This window comes from Puma concolor, chromosome F2 (genome assembly GCF_028749965.1).
Source record: "Puma concolor isolate L17-30 chromosome F2, mPumCon1.1.hap2, whole genome shotgun sequence".
Lineage (NCBI taxonomy): Eukaryota > Metazoa > Chordata > Mammalia > Carnivora > Felidae > Puma > Puma concolor.
The window spans coordinates 77,793,360-77,808,183 of NC_141684.1; the positions used below are offsets into that span (position 1 = coordinate 77,793,360).

At 40.7% G+C, this 14,824-nt stretch overlaps 1 protein-coding gene across 3 annotated transcripts in view; it reads left to right on the top strand.

Moving 5' to 3' along the window:
- Positions 1 to 14,824, top strand: part of ATP6V1H (ATPase H+ transporting V1 subunit H) — a 108,485-nt gene that overhangs the window by 39,103 nt on the left and 54,558 nt on the right. For all 3 annotated transcript variants that reach the window (XM_025923034.2, XM_086695332.1, XM_086695331.1), the window contains one exon: positions 2,634 to 2,826. In XM_025923034.2, the coding sequence (XP_025778819.1) occupies positions 2,634 to 2,826 (193 nt within the window). The remainder of the gene's footprint in view (positions 1 to 2,633; positions 2,827 to 14,824) is intronic.

The following is a 14,824-nucleotide window of genomic DNA, read 5'->3' on the forward strand; positions in this document are numbered from 1 at the left end:
TTATTTTGGGCCTTTGTGTCCTTGGAGTCCCCTTAGCATGCTCTTGGACCTCCATTGTCTTTGGAGTTAGGGTTCCCTGCCCCTAAGGGAAACCCTTCCTTACTCTGGTAAATAGGAACTTTATTTTAATTGCTTCATTGGAGTTCTTTTGGTGGTTACTATTTGGATGTAGAAGACTTACTTACTTTTTCAACACAATATATATACAGTGTAGACACATATTGAACTCTGAAATTTCTCTGCAGTGTTCATCATTGTTGATTGCTCCTTCCTTTGAAAGCTTTCTGTCTTTATTTCAGCGACAATGCGAGCTGTTTTTAAGCCCTCTGGTCACTTACAATTTTTTTTTTTTTTAGAGATAATTTAATATCAAGAACTTGTTAATTACAAACTTGTTAACTAGGTTTCTGAAAACAAATAAAAGAACTCTCAAGTGTCAGAGAGAGTGGAAGGTACAGACGCAACCCCTAAAGTTGGGGAACAGATAAGAGATTGGAATTACTAAAATTCATACGCTTCAAGGAGTCTGTGTAAACTGAAGTTTAAACCAGGGCTTATGTCCCTGAGCTCAGAGGAAGGGCCTCATAGGTCAGGGACCTAAATGGCTGGTGTTGGTATCGCTGAGGGTGTGCAGTGAGGCTGTGCGGCCAGCGCTGTTGCAAAAGGAATTCAGCCGGTGCCACGGAAAAAAACGGCTGCCGCTGCCCCGGTGAAGAAATGTAGCTGGAGTGTTACCCCCCCCCCGCCGGGAGCAGGGAGCCAACAGGACAAAGCCTCTTCTTCCTCTGTCCTGGCGGTCAGCCCCTAGCGGCTCTTGCTGGCAGACCCAGCTGGCAAAGCAGAACTGTGGCTTCAGGTTCCAGCCACAGCGTCACGGAGCAAAGTGTAGAAGGCTTCTCTTCATCAGTGGAATAATCAGAGGGCAAAAGGAAGCTGGGTACCGGGGTACTGATGGGATAAAATGACTTTATTTTACGTAAGATATTTTACGTGATGTATACCACTGACATCAGTATTAAACAAAAGCGAGTCTTAAATAACAACTCAAAATAGAAAAGATGTGAGGGAGAAATCACGCATGAGAAAATGAAGGGCCGTTCAGCGAATTTGTAACTGTATAGGAAGGAATCATAAAGATGGGAAAATGGCACAAATACAAGCCTTCCACTAAGCTAGCGGTTGTAGATTGTGAAGTCAGATTTTAAACATTTCTTTCTTTCTTTCTTTTAATCGACTTTTTGGAGCACTTTTATGTTTACAGAAAAATTGAAAGTGCAGAATTTTCTTATCTACCTGCCCCATAGTTTTCACTGTTAAGAATGTCTTACGTTAGTATGGTACGTTTCCTTCAGTTGACGAGCCGATACTAATATACTCTTATTAACTAAGGTCCCTGTTTACACTATGGTTCAGTCTTTGTGCTGTGCATTCGGTAGGTTTTCCTCTTAACCCCTTAAGGAGTTCCACTTAACCCCTCTGGTCATTTTTTAATGATCTAATCTGGTAGTTTCTCTTCTTTCTTGTTTAAATGTAGGCATTTCCTGTGGAAATTTCCTTAGTTGTTTTCCTTGATGTAATCTCTTTCATTTCCATATAGCTTTCCCAATTTCCTTATCAGTAAAATGGGAGGTTGAATTAGAAGCTTCTGAGGTTTGGGGCACCTGGATGGCTCAGTTGGTTAAGCTTATCAGACTCTTGATTTTGGCTCAGGTCATGATCTCACGGTCTGTGAATTTGAGCGCCTCATCGGGCTCTGTGCTGACAGTGTGGAGCCTGCTTGGGATTCTCGTTCTCTCTCTTTCTCTTCACCCCTCCCCTATTCACACCCCACTCTCAAAATAAATAAACTTAAGGAAAAAAAAAGAAGCTTCTGAAGTTTTACCCCCAATTGGCTATGTCCTATTCAGGCTCACGACAGTTTTTTTTTTCCAAAATCATCCTGTTTTCTCTGTATGAGTCTCCTAAATATTTTTAAAGCTAAAAATGAACCTCTTGGTTATACAGACTCAAAATCTTGGTATACCTTATGACTTCACCAAGATGTACAGCTATTTGTGTTACCAAGTCCTTTTGATTTTAACTTCTTTAATGTCTGTCCGTCGGTCTTACCATTTCCTCTGCTGTATTATTGCAAATTTATGTTTCATTTCTTACTGCTTTCCAGCAGCAAGGGCTGCTGAATGCTGAAATCTTAAGAAAAAAAATTTTTTTTTTTTTTTTAAATTTTAGAGAGAGTGAGTGTGTGCAAGCAGGGGAGAGGAACAGAGAGAGAGAGAGAGAGAGAGAGAAAATCCCAAGCAGGATCCAATCCCAGCACGAGCCTGATGTGGGGCATGATCCTGCAACCCGGGGGTTGTTACCTGAGCCGAAATCAAGAGTTGGACACTCAACTGACTGACCACTCAGGTGCTCCGGAAATCTTGTGACCTTAGGGAAGACTTAAGTGAGGCTGTGCTGGAAGTGGCCGTCTATAAGTAGGCGCCTAACTTGCTTGTTATTTCTGGCAGAAAAGAAAACGAGGACATAATTCAGAAGGGCTTGTTCCATTAGTGCAAAAAGAGAATAGGCAATTATTTCTTCTCTCCTGTTGCACTGTTGTAGTAAATGTTTTCTTAATATGTGTTCCTTTTCAGCATAATGGGAGTTTTGAGTAACAAGTGTGGCTTTCAACTCCAGTATCAAATGATTTTTTCAATATGGCTCCTGGCATTCAGTCCCCAAATGTGTGAACACCTGCGGCGCTATAATATCATTCCTGTCCTGTCTGATATCCTTCAAGAATCTGTCAAAGAGAAGGTGACAAGAATCATTCTCGCAGCATTCCGTGTAAGTGTTTTGTGGGTTTTTTTTTTTTAATGGTGTGTGTGTGTGTGTGTGTGTGTGTGTGTGTATACGTGTGAGGCATTTTCCCTGTGGAGTATATATTTGAGGGCTTTTAGCAGGTGGGAAAAAACTGATTGTTCTCCGTGTAGTTATCAAACTATGGGTGTTGGTGAACATAGAGACAAACCTCACTAATGTATATATATTGTGGGATTGAGGCAAAGCCATATAATAGGATGGGGTTGGGGAGAAGCCATTTAAATGGATAAAATATATGAGTTATAAAAAGCTCGTGGGAAATGTCATTGTATGATGTTCATGTGGACGAAATCCTCTTTGGTTGCAGTGTGTTCCAAGAGACCGTTGAGGAAGTTTTTTTCTCTTGAAGGGCCCTTATTTTAAAAATTTTTTTTTTTTTTTTTAACGTTTATTTATTTTTTTGGGACAGAGAGAGACAGAGCATGAACGGGGGAGGGGCAGAGAGAGAGGGAGACACAGAATGGGAAACAGGCTCCAGGCTCTGAGCCATCAGCCCAGAGCCCGACGCGGGGCTCGAACTCACGGACCGCGAGATCGTGACCTGGCTGAAGTCGGACGCTTAACCGACTGCGCCACCCAGGCGCCCCGGGCCCTTATTTTAGTATAGAGTTGTAGTTCAGATTCTGGATATAATTATATATATATGTATATAAAACTCCCTTGAACAGATGAGGGAGTTGAGAACGAGATGGGGAGCTGAGCCAGACTCTGAAAACTAGGTCTTCTGGCTGCCAGGCAACTCAGCACTGAAATAAAGTGTTGTTAATTGCCTGCGCAGACCCAGCGCATTTGCTGTCGTAGTTGTGTGTTGGTCATTTTGTTGGTCACCTTAGGATTTGTTGGGCTTCTGAGGGATAGCTTGGCCAACCCTAGCGTCTTTTAAGGATGCCACTGGAGAGTAATAATAATGGGATTCAGAGACTGCTTACTCTGTGCCATGCATCATTCTAAGACTTTCCATTTGTTAGCTCATTTAGTGCTTACTACTGCCCTAGAACATGGCGATTATAGTTTTTATTGTTAGTATGTTGGTCTTTTCATTTTACAAATGGGGATACTGAGAGAAGGCACATTGCTGGTGGACATGCAAATCCAAATTAGCTTCGTGATCTGCTTTTAACTAGTATTTGCTCTTATGTTTTCCTTAAATAGACAACAACAGACCAAAAATAAAAAAGTAGTACAGACGTATTACATACATTTAAAAATAGCATTCACATTACGTTTGCCAAACATAGTTACTAACATCTTTCAGATTTTTCTAAGCACACAGAAATACATAATTAGGTGTGTAATTTTGTTTTATATTTAAAAATAAAATGGCATCATATTATAAATATTGTTCCGTGACTTTATTCTTGACAATATGTGATGAATATGTGTTCATTTTCATACGCATGGTTCTCCAGTAACTTTTAATGTCTGTATTCTACTGTGTTGATGTAAAGTGGTTTCTTTAACCAGTGTCCTATCGACGGGCATTTGAGGTGCTTCCAGTTTCTTTTACATGTCTGTCCACTTCTGTTGGATATAGTTCATTTTTTTTTTTTAAACGTTTATTTTTGAGAGACAGCGAGGGGCAGAGAGAGAGAATCCCAAGCAGACTCCGCACTGCCAGTACAGAGTCTGGCGCAGGGCTTGAACCCAGAAACCCAGGTCAGCTGAGATCATGACCGGAGCTGAAATCAAGAGTCAGACGTTGAACCAACGGAGTCATGAGTCACCCAGAGGTCCCTCTGTTGGATATATAGCTCTATAGGTGGAATTACTGAATCTAATAATAAACGTTCACAGTCTTGATAGGTAACATCAAATCACCTTTCATACATTTGCAAGTTTACAGTTCCATCAACTATATCTTGAGGGTGCCTGTTTTTCCATTCTTCCACTGGCATTTAATATGATCTTTCTTTTCATTGTTACCAAAGATGAGGTGAAAGGTGAAATCATTTAAAGTTTGTATTTTGTTAACAATGAAGCTGAGCATTGTTTAATACTTTCTATTAGTTATTGATATTCCTCCTATAAATTGCTTACTGATAGCATTGGTCACCTTTAAAATTTTTCAACCTGATGTGTAGTAACCCTTTTCTAGGTGTTTGTAGTTAATAATAATCATAACTAATGTTTATCGAGAGCTTATTTTGTATCAGGTGCCATTCTAATTGCTTTCAGTGTGTTGCTCATTTAATCTCCCAAGAACTCCATGCAGTGGGCGTTAGGCCACAAGTGGTTAAGGAATTTGCCAGAAAAGCTAGGAAGCGGCAGAGTGGGACTTCGGTCTCAGGCAGTAGGACCCATGCTCTTAACCGTCGTGCTAACCTGTCTTCGATGCTGAGGATAATAAATGTTACAAGTTATTGGGTGATTTGCATGCGTTGACTTATTTAATCTTCATTATTATCCAATTATTTTATTTACATGTGAGGAAACCAAGGCTTAGCCAGTAAGTAAGCCTCAGTTAGTAAGCGTTACGATTGGAATTCCAGTGAGTGCTGTCTGCTCCAGAGTCACTAACCACTCTGTCATCTCCTTTTTCTCTTTTCTTGGTGCATTTTCTCAGGAATCTTTAGCATTAAAAGAAAGGGAAACCACAAAAAGGAGAACTATAGGTCACATGAGAGAGGAATTCTGATTCCCTATTTGAAAATACATTCTTTAAAAAAAAAATTTTTTTTTTTAACATTTATTTATTTTTGACAGAGCACGAGCAAGGGAGGGGCAGAGGGTGGGGAAGACACAGAATCCGAAGCAGGTTCCAGGCTCCGAAGCAGGTTCCAGGCTCCGAGCCGTCAGCACAGAGCCTGACGCGGGGCTCGAACCCACGAACTGTGAGATCGTGACCTGAGCCGAAGTTGGACGCTTAACCGACTGAGCCATCCAGGCGCCCCCAGAATACATTCTTTTTAATGTAGGAACTGTTCTGTGGCCCTTGAGAATTTACTCTTAAGAAACAGGGGAATGTGGTGCCTCACATTGGCTGTGCCATTAGGTTTTCTAGCAAACTGTTTATGTGAGTGGTCATGTCCAGATACGGTAATAATCAGTTCTTCAGTCAGAGCAGGTTGTATTAATGAGACTCTGCTTTGAGGTGTTTTAGTAGCTGAATTGAATGTACCTTTTCTGCTGCTTGAGTGTTTCATCATCCATATTCTTATTTCTTTAGTAAAGATGAAAAATTCTAGAATTAGGATCTTCCAACAGTCTTCTGTTGGAGGTGGAGGGTGAGAACAGGAGGTTTTAGGAGAAGCTTCAGAGAGGAGAAGGCTTGAAGAGATTTTGGAAGGATGCCTAGGAGTGTTTTAGTACAAAGTTGGAAAGAGGTTGATAAATGTTAACAAATAAAGAAACTGACTTCTGGAATTGTCAGTAATTTGTTCTTGTAGGTTGATTATTGCCCCCTGCTCCCACCCTGAAGCAAATGTTAAAGGAATAAATGGAGTACGTAAGTCTGGCTCTTTTTTTTTTTCTTTCTTCTTTATTCTTTTCCTGTGTGAGAGAGAGTGTGCTTAAGCTGGGGAGGGGCAGAGGGAGAGGGAAAGGAAGCATCTTAAGCAGGCTTCATGCCCAGTGTGGAGCCCCACGCTGGGCTCCATCTCACAAGTGTGAGTGAGATCGTGACCTGAGCCGAAATCAAGAGTCGGTGGCTTGACCGCCTGAGCCACGCAGGCTCTCACAGTCTGGCTCTCGAAGATACGATCCTGGTTTGTGGCCACCGGCTCTCCGAAAGGACAGACCTGCTCTGTAAAACGGAGCGTTTGCTCTGCTGCTCTGTAGTACCCTTCTAGGCACTGGCCTGGTGGGGCCAGCACAGACCCTTCGGCCCCTGTCACTGACTCACCCTAACGTGTGTTCATACTCTGGGGGCGCTCTGGGGGTGTCACCAAAGCCCAGGGCCTCTGAACGAGGCTCCTTGAGATCTGCTTGTGCTACTTTATTGTGCGCTGTGCCTCCTTGGATGGACATGCGGCAGGGCTGGCTGCTCTTTTCAATTCTGTTCATTTTGGTCGAATATGAGTTACATCCTTTCAACTCAGTATATATTTTTGAAAGCTTAAAGCTCCTCCTATTTGATTTGTCTTTGTTTTGATCTTCTCCCTCGTTTTTCCTTCTTCTAGTTCTGCTGTAGTTACAGGAATCTTTGTTTTATTAAACTTCCCTATTCCAAATTAAGCACCTGCCATGTAATAAGCAAATGGAAAAAAATTTGATCTTCTTCCTGTTTATAAAAATAATACGGTGTTATGGTTAAAAAAGATGCTATGGAAAAATATTAAGAAAGAAGTGTAAATTAAACATAGTTTCACTCTCAGATATGGAAGCCTCTTGTTAATACCCGTAACTTACGATCTTTGTTCCCTTCCCACATCGGGGAGCAACCCTGGATGCACTGAAGTGGGCACCGAAAACCCGAATGGTTGGAGGGGCCCGGGTTCTCCTCTCTTCATGGTTTGGGCAGATCGCGCTTGGCACCAATTTCTGCAGAGAGTGCGTGCACTCAGGTTGGTGGTGGTGTGTGTGCCCAGCATGCACAGTGGAGGCCGAGTTTGCTGGGCCGTCGGGCCGGCCTCTCTGCCTTTGGGAAGTTCGCTTCGCGTCTCCATGCTTCCGCTTTGTTCGCGTGTCTGGTGAGAGTGATACCATCTGTCTCCAGTCTCTCCTCGGGCTTTATGCTCCTATGATAATGCCCTTTGAAAAACTAAATGTGGGCTAAAGAGCAGGCCCTCAGCAAGTATTGTGACTACATGAGGGACCGAACAAAACGCTGAGGTAGAAGTAGAAGAGCCTTCTATAGGAGTAGATTGGTGGTATTGAATTTAGTGATCTTTTTATGGGTTTCTTTATGGACTGAGAAATTCCTTTTAAAGGTTTTGGCTGCTTTGCTTGGTTCCCATGTTTAAAAGTATAACAGTAAAATTCTACAAGAGAATATCTGCTTGCAGCTAATTCTGCATTGACAGTGAACTCACCCTAGAGTGTCCTACATTTCGTCTTCATGAGTGTGTTAAGATTACTGATTATATTAGGATTTCATTTAAATAATCCGCTTAACAAAACACTGTGGGAAGCAAGACTACAGGGAGAGAGTCCCAATTTTCTGTTAGTGCATGGGCTTTTTTCTAAATTGGAAGCTGTTCCTAAACTTGTCATGAAAAAAGTCTTTTTAGAAAGTAAGATATATTTGGTGTTGCTAAATTGTTAGGAAAGTTAGTACCCTGACTCAATGTCTTTGCAATTACATTGTCAGAAAGATGTCTTGGATTATTATCATTATTATTTTTCTTTGTGTGACTTTCTTTTCTGTGAAATGGGTCAACAGCTGGCTAAGTAATTAACATGGAAGTGAATAGTATTTTTCAGTTTATATCTACCTATCCTTTTTTGTATGTTATATTTTCTTAAGTTAAAATATTTACTGTTCCAAATGTTGATGATCGTAAACATTTATCCTAAATTATTTCTTCTGATCATTTGGTGATAAGGGTGCTTGTCTCTTTAAGGTAAAATACAGGTGTGGGAGAGAGAGCTGCTGTAGAGGTCAGGGTCTTATTTTAGCTGCTCTGTTCCACAGAATAGATTTCTATATTGATTTTCATTTTAGACCATTATTGTGTAAGATAAAAGGGTCATTGGAAGCAGCAACCGTTAATATTGTTATGTCTTAGAAGAGAGGTGTTAGTTGGCGTTAGTTGAATCCTACCTTTGAGATCCTCCCTCTGTCTCCTTGTCCCTCTCCTTCTCCCACCCACTCTCCTGTCTCTTCCATGAATTATTCACCTATCAAATGTCTAGTAAAGGCGATTATGTAATAGGCAGTGTGTTGTTAGTTACCGAGTGTATAGAAGGATGAGTAACATAAGATGCGTTTTCTCATGATTTCGTTTTGTATTTAAACGCTCATCTTTATGGAGTGACTTCGTGAAGTCACCATGAAGAATGTTTACAACATAAAAAGCTCAAAAAGTCCCAGAGAACTAGAGAGCCAGACTGAGGTTCTCAGTTTTGTTTTGTTTTTGTGTGTGTGTGTGTTTTTTAAACCTAATTTGGGACTTCTCTAGCTTACCTGCTTTTTATGGAAATTTGAGAAGTGCAACAGTGTAGCCCTTTTTCTGATTTTCCTTTCAGTATGGTGTATTAGGAAGAGTGTATGCTCTGGGGTGGATGGATGTAGGCATGAATTTGGCACTAGGCTGTTGGGAGAGTGGCTTGAACTCTTAGAGCGGATTTCTCCATCTGTGAAAGAGTAATACTTAACTCACTTCAAGATTAGGTAAGGATTCAGTGAGATAACAGGAGCCCGGCAGTAGTAAGCATAAAGTTTGGTATTTATTTCCCTGCCTTTTCTGCCGAGGAAAACATAGAGTGATAGCAGTTTGCCTGTTTAAATCATCTACCTCTATAAATTGCATTCTTGCTAAGTTAGTGTTGAACGTGGGCAAAGATCCAGTGCTGACCTGTTTGATTTAGAAGAAGCGGCATGGGGGCACCTGGGTGGCTCAGTCGGGTAAGTATCCAACTTCGGCTCAGGTCGTGATCTCACAGTTCGTGAATTTGAGCCCCACGTCGGGCTTTGTGCTGACAGCCCGGAGCCTGGAGCCTACTTTGGATTCTGTGTCTCCTCTCTCTCTGCCCCTCCCCTGCTCATGCTCTGTCTCTCTTTCTCTCTCTCTCTCTCTCAAAAATAAACAAACATTTAAAAAAAAAAGCGGCATGAATATTTTATTGATATGTAACACGATTTAAAAATTTTATTTAAATTATATTTACAGTTTTAATTTTGTACCCACAGCACATGGCACTAATTACAAGGGTGATTTCGGGGCTCTGTCTAATTTTAATTTCAGATTATGTAAACTAGACCCAGTCTGTTGGCAGGACTATTAGATTTTTAGACCCTGCTGTGCTAAATTTGGGACGGTACAGTCATTAGGAGAATATACACAGGGCTGGAAATCAGAAGAATGTCTTTAGATATCCAGAACTTTAATGTACACAACTGAGTTAAAATTAAGTTATTAGAAAGGACATGGTAAACCCATTTGACTTAGACCATCAGCAGGTGAAAAAATGACGTGTCCTTTTTTCTTTATCATTCTCAAATTCATAAAACCTTTAAAAAAAATTCACCGATGAGGTCAAGGATGATCTAGTCATGTATTTTTTCCCACATCTTGAAACCCAGGCAGGAAATTTTTGTGCTGAAGGCTTTAGGAAGCTTGCCGAGCTGCTGTGAGCTGAAAAAGTCTAGCAGCTGCTAATTATTTTGTTTCCCATTTGGCTCGGTGGATTTTATTTTTGAAAATGTCAGTCTCACTTACTCATAGTAGGTGCTGGACTTCAGGTCTCTGCAAATGTTATTCTGTTGGTTAAGTTGACTTGTCAATCTTTAGTTCCTAAAATAAATCAGCAGGTTTTGAGCTAGTAACTGAAAAGACACCGAAGATCATATTTGTGGTCTAGAGTTCTACATACATTGTGAGTTTTATTTCTCTCTTTGGCTCTGCTTAGTCTCAAGAGTCTACGTAGTGTGTCAGATAATAAGAGAATTTATATTTTTACTTATCTTCCTGTGCAGGCGGTTCATAGTTGGAACCCTTTTGGGGAGGTCCACCCTAGTTTGAGTGTGTGGGGTGCTGTTTTGCCCACAGCTTTGGCGTGGAGGTATCGCTATCAAGAAATCGTATTCCCTTGGGGCGCCTGGGTGGCTCAGTCGGTTAAGCAGCCGACTTTGGCTCAGGTCATGATCTCACGGTCCGTGAGTTCAAGTCCCGCGTCGGGCTCTGTGCTGACAGCTCAGAGCCTGGAGCCTGTTTCGGATTCTGTGTCTCCCTCTCTCTGACCCTCCCCTGTTCATGCTCTGTCTCTCCCTGTCTCAAAAATAAATAGAACATTAAAAAAAAAAAATTAAAAAAAAAAAAAAAAAGAAATCTTACTCCCAAGTCTGTACCTCATTCCCTGTCTCGGGAACTTACGCGTTACTCAATAGATACCAGGTCTGATGAGGTAGTAAGATTGAGTCATTTTTTCATCTTGGGCTGAGTCTTTATACAGTGATACTTCAAATATGGTGTGCGTGTGAACCGTTGGTTAGCTGCGTATAGAAAGGAAGAGTAAGCAGGCAGAAGCTTACAGTACCTTGACGGAATAGTTGCATACCTGTCGAATTTAATAATACAAAATTTGAGATTACGTTGTGCATGTCTTTTTAAATTCATTTTTCCGGAGATTCATTTTTGTGTTTTATAAAAGTATTTGCACTTCCATGGCTGGAAGGTCAAAAGCAAACGTAACTGGCCTTCCCCAGTTGGAGATGGTTTGAGAGACCCTGCTTTAACATATAATTTCACAAGGCTAGCGGTTGTGGCGAAGGAAAGATCTGAGTTGGTCACGTGATTCCACTGTACTCTTAGTAAGGTCGAGATTTCTGCACGGTTGCTTGGACAATGGCAGAAATTACATTTGCGCTTCTGATTTTGTGGACGTGAAGATGCCATTGAATTGTAAGGCTTTTTAAAAAAATGTTTATTTATTTAGAGAGAGAGAGAGATAGAGAACACACATACGTGCATGCTTGAGGGAGAGGGAGGGAGAGAATCCCTGACACGGGGCTCAGTCTCACAACTGTGAGATCATGACCTGAGCTGAAGTCAAGAGTCGGCTGCCTAACTGACTGAGCCACCCAGGCGCCCAGAGTTTTGGGGCCTTTAAAGAATAAGCTGCTGCCAGATTGTCTAGGTTTGTGTGGGCAAATTCAGTTTTTGTTTTTTGTTTTTTTTTTAGTGTTAATTTATTTTGAGAGAGAGAGAGAGAACAAGAGCCAGGGAGGGGCGGGGGGGGGGGGGGAGAGAGAGAGAGAGAGAGAGAGGGAATCTCAAGCAGGCTCTGCACTGTCAGTGCAGAGCCCAACATGGGGCTCAATCTCTTGAACCTTGAGACCACGACCCAAGCTGAAATTAAGAGTTGGACGCTCAATCGACTGAGCCACCGAGGTGCCCCCACAAATTCAGTTTCTTATTTCATGATCCATTCGTTCGTTTTCATTCTTTATTAACGAAATGGAAATGAAATTAAAACACGTTTTGAAGGGAAAATGAACAGGCTCATTGATTTGACTCAGGATTGAAGAAAAGGGGAGAATCAAGTATGACCTAAGTTCCAAAGTTCTGTTATCTTGGAGAACTGAGAGGAAAGGTGGTATTAGAAGAACACAGTAGTGCTGCTGTTAGTTATTATATTGATAGTGTTGAAGTTATTGTTGAAATCGTGAGTTATGATAATACCTTCATTAGGACGTTTAATTCTTTTTTTTTAAACTGAGTTTTTTTTTTTTTTTTTTCAACGTTTATTTATTTTTGGGACAGAGAGAGACAGGGCATGAACGGGCGAGGGGCAGAGAGAGAGAGGGAGACACAGAATCGGAAACAGGCTCCAGGCTCCGAGCCATCAGCCCGGAGCCTGACGCGGGGCTCGAACTCACGGACCGCGAGATCATGACCTGGCCGAAGTCGGACGCTTAACCGACTGCGCCACCCAGGCGCCCCTGGACGTTTAATTCTTTAGTCAGCAAATGTACAGTGAAATAACAAAGGATCATATGAGCAAAAGTGTTTTGATATGTTTCTTTTTTAAAAATTATTTTTAAGATTTATTTTTATTTTTGAAAGAGAGAGAGCGAGCGAGCACGCATGTGTGAGGGAGGGGCAGAGAGAGAGGGAGACAGAGGATCCGAAGTGGGCTCGCAGCTCAGGGCAAAGAGCACGATGCGAAGCTTGAACTCACGAACGGCGAGATCGTGACCTGAGCCGAACGAAGTTGGATGCCTAAGTCCCGTGTTTTGATGTGTTTCTGAAGTTAGAAGAGATAGTAAGAAAAATAACTAGAAAAAGCAACAGAAAACTTTGTAAAATAATAGATAAAGTCCTTAAAAAGCAAAGGAAGAAGGAAAGAGTATCATAAAGGAAGAGGTTATCAGAACTTAGGTCTCCCCACAGCTTGAGGTCTTTTAACTGAACTTCATTATGGTCAGGGAACATATTCTAATAAGTTTCAATTCTTTGAAATTTGAGACTTGTTTTCAACAAGACTTATGGTCTGTCACGGTGAATGTGCCATGTGTGCTTTAAAAGAATGTATATTTTGCAGATGTATAGTGTTCTGTAAAATGTAAATTAAAGCAGGGTGGTTAAGAGCGTTTTTCAGCTCCTCTCTGCACTGATGTTTTGTTTAGTGGTTCTATCAATTGCCAAGAGTGGGAGTTGTTAAAATCGCCAGCTATTATTTATGGATTTGTCTGTTTTTCCCTTCAGTTTTGCCAATTTTTGCTTTATGTATTTTGAAGCTCTGTTATTAATACATCTGTGCATGTTACATTTTCCTGATGTAACAGGAAAATTTCCTTGAATCGTTGTGAAATGTCCTTTATTATTGGTGATGCTTTTTCTCTTGATAACTACTTGATTTGGAATTAATAGAGACAGGCCAGCTTTCTTTTCTTTCAGTTTCTTTTCTTTCTTTTTGACGTGCCAGCTTTCTTATGCTTATGGTTTTCCATCTTTTGATTTCAACCTGTCTACGTCTTATATTTAAAGTTTGTCTCTTTTAGACCACATATACTTGAGTCTTGAATTTTAATCCCCAAATCCTCTGCCTCTTAACTGGAGCATTCAGTTCACTGGCATTTAAAATAATTATTGGTACAGTTGAATTTAGGCCTACCATTGTACTATTTCTGTTGGTCTTAATCTGTTTTTTGTTCTTCTTTCTTTCATTCTTGCCTTCTCTTGAGGTAACTGAATCCCTTTTAGAATTTCATTTTAATTTTTCTGTTGACCTTTAAATGTTCTTTGTAGTGTTTCCTTTTTTTAATTAAATTTTTTTATTAAAAAATTTTAAAATATTTTTATTTTTGAGAGAGAGAGAGAGAGACAGAGAGAGAGCGTGCGCAAGTAGGGGAGGGGCAGAGAGAGAGGGAGACACAGAATCTGAAGCAGGCTCCGGGCTCTGAGCTGTCAGCACAGAGCCTGACACGGGGCTCGAACCCACAAACTGTGAGATCATGACCTGAGCTGAAGTCGGACCCTTAACTGACCGAGCCACCCAGGTGCCCCTGTAGTGTTTATTTCTTAGAGCTTGTTTTGGTAGCACAGTATATGCATCCTTAACTTTTCCCATTAAAGTTAACATTGTACTCTTTTATGTAAAATGTAAGAACTTGAAATCATACAGGTCTATTCTCTCTTTTTTATTCTATAGTTGACATATAAATATATTTACATAGGTAAAAAAAAAAAAACCTGTATTACAGTCTTTAACTTTTCCTTTAAACAGTCTTATTTGTATTACAGAAGTGAAGAGGGAAAAATAGTCTTTTGTATTCATTCAACTATTTACCATATCTGTTGTTTTTCCTTGTGTCCTGAAGGTTTAGCTTTCCATTTGGCAGTCTCACTTCTGTCACCTGCAGAATTCCCTTTAGCTCAGGGCTCATCAGTCTGTAGTAGCTCATGGGCCAGTTCTGGCCCACCATCAGTTTTTGTAAATAAAGCTTTATTGGAACACTTCTGTGCTTTTTTTTTTTTTTTTTCTGTATTTTGTATGCCAGCTTTTGCATTATAATGGCAGAATTGAATAGCTATGATGGAACCCTCAAGGCCTAAAGTATTCATTATTTGGCCCATTTTAGAAAGTTTGCCCACCCATGCTTTCACATGCCTTCTACCACAGGTCTGGTGGTGACCAATTAATTTCAGTATCTGAAAATTGGTTGTTTACCTTTATTAAAAAAATTGAGATATAATTGACCTACGACGTTCTGTTAGTTTCAGGTATACAGCATAACACTTTGATATTTGTATATATTGTGAAATAATCACCCCAGTATGTCTAATTAACATCCATCACCACACATAGCTACAAATTTTGTCTTGTGAGTACACCTTGTAAGATCTACTTTCTTAGCACC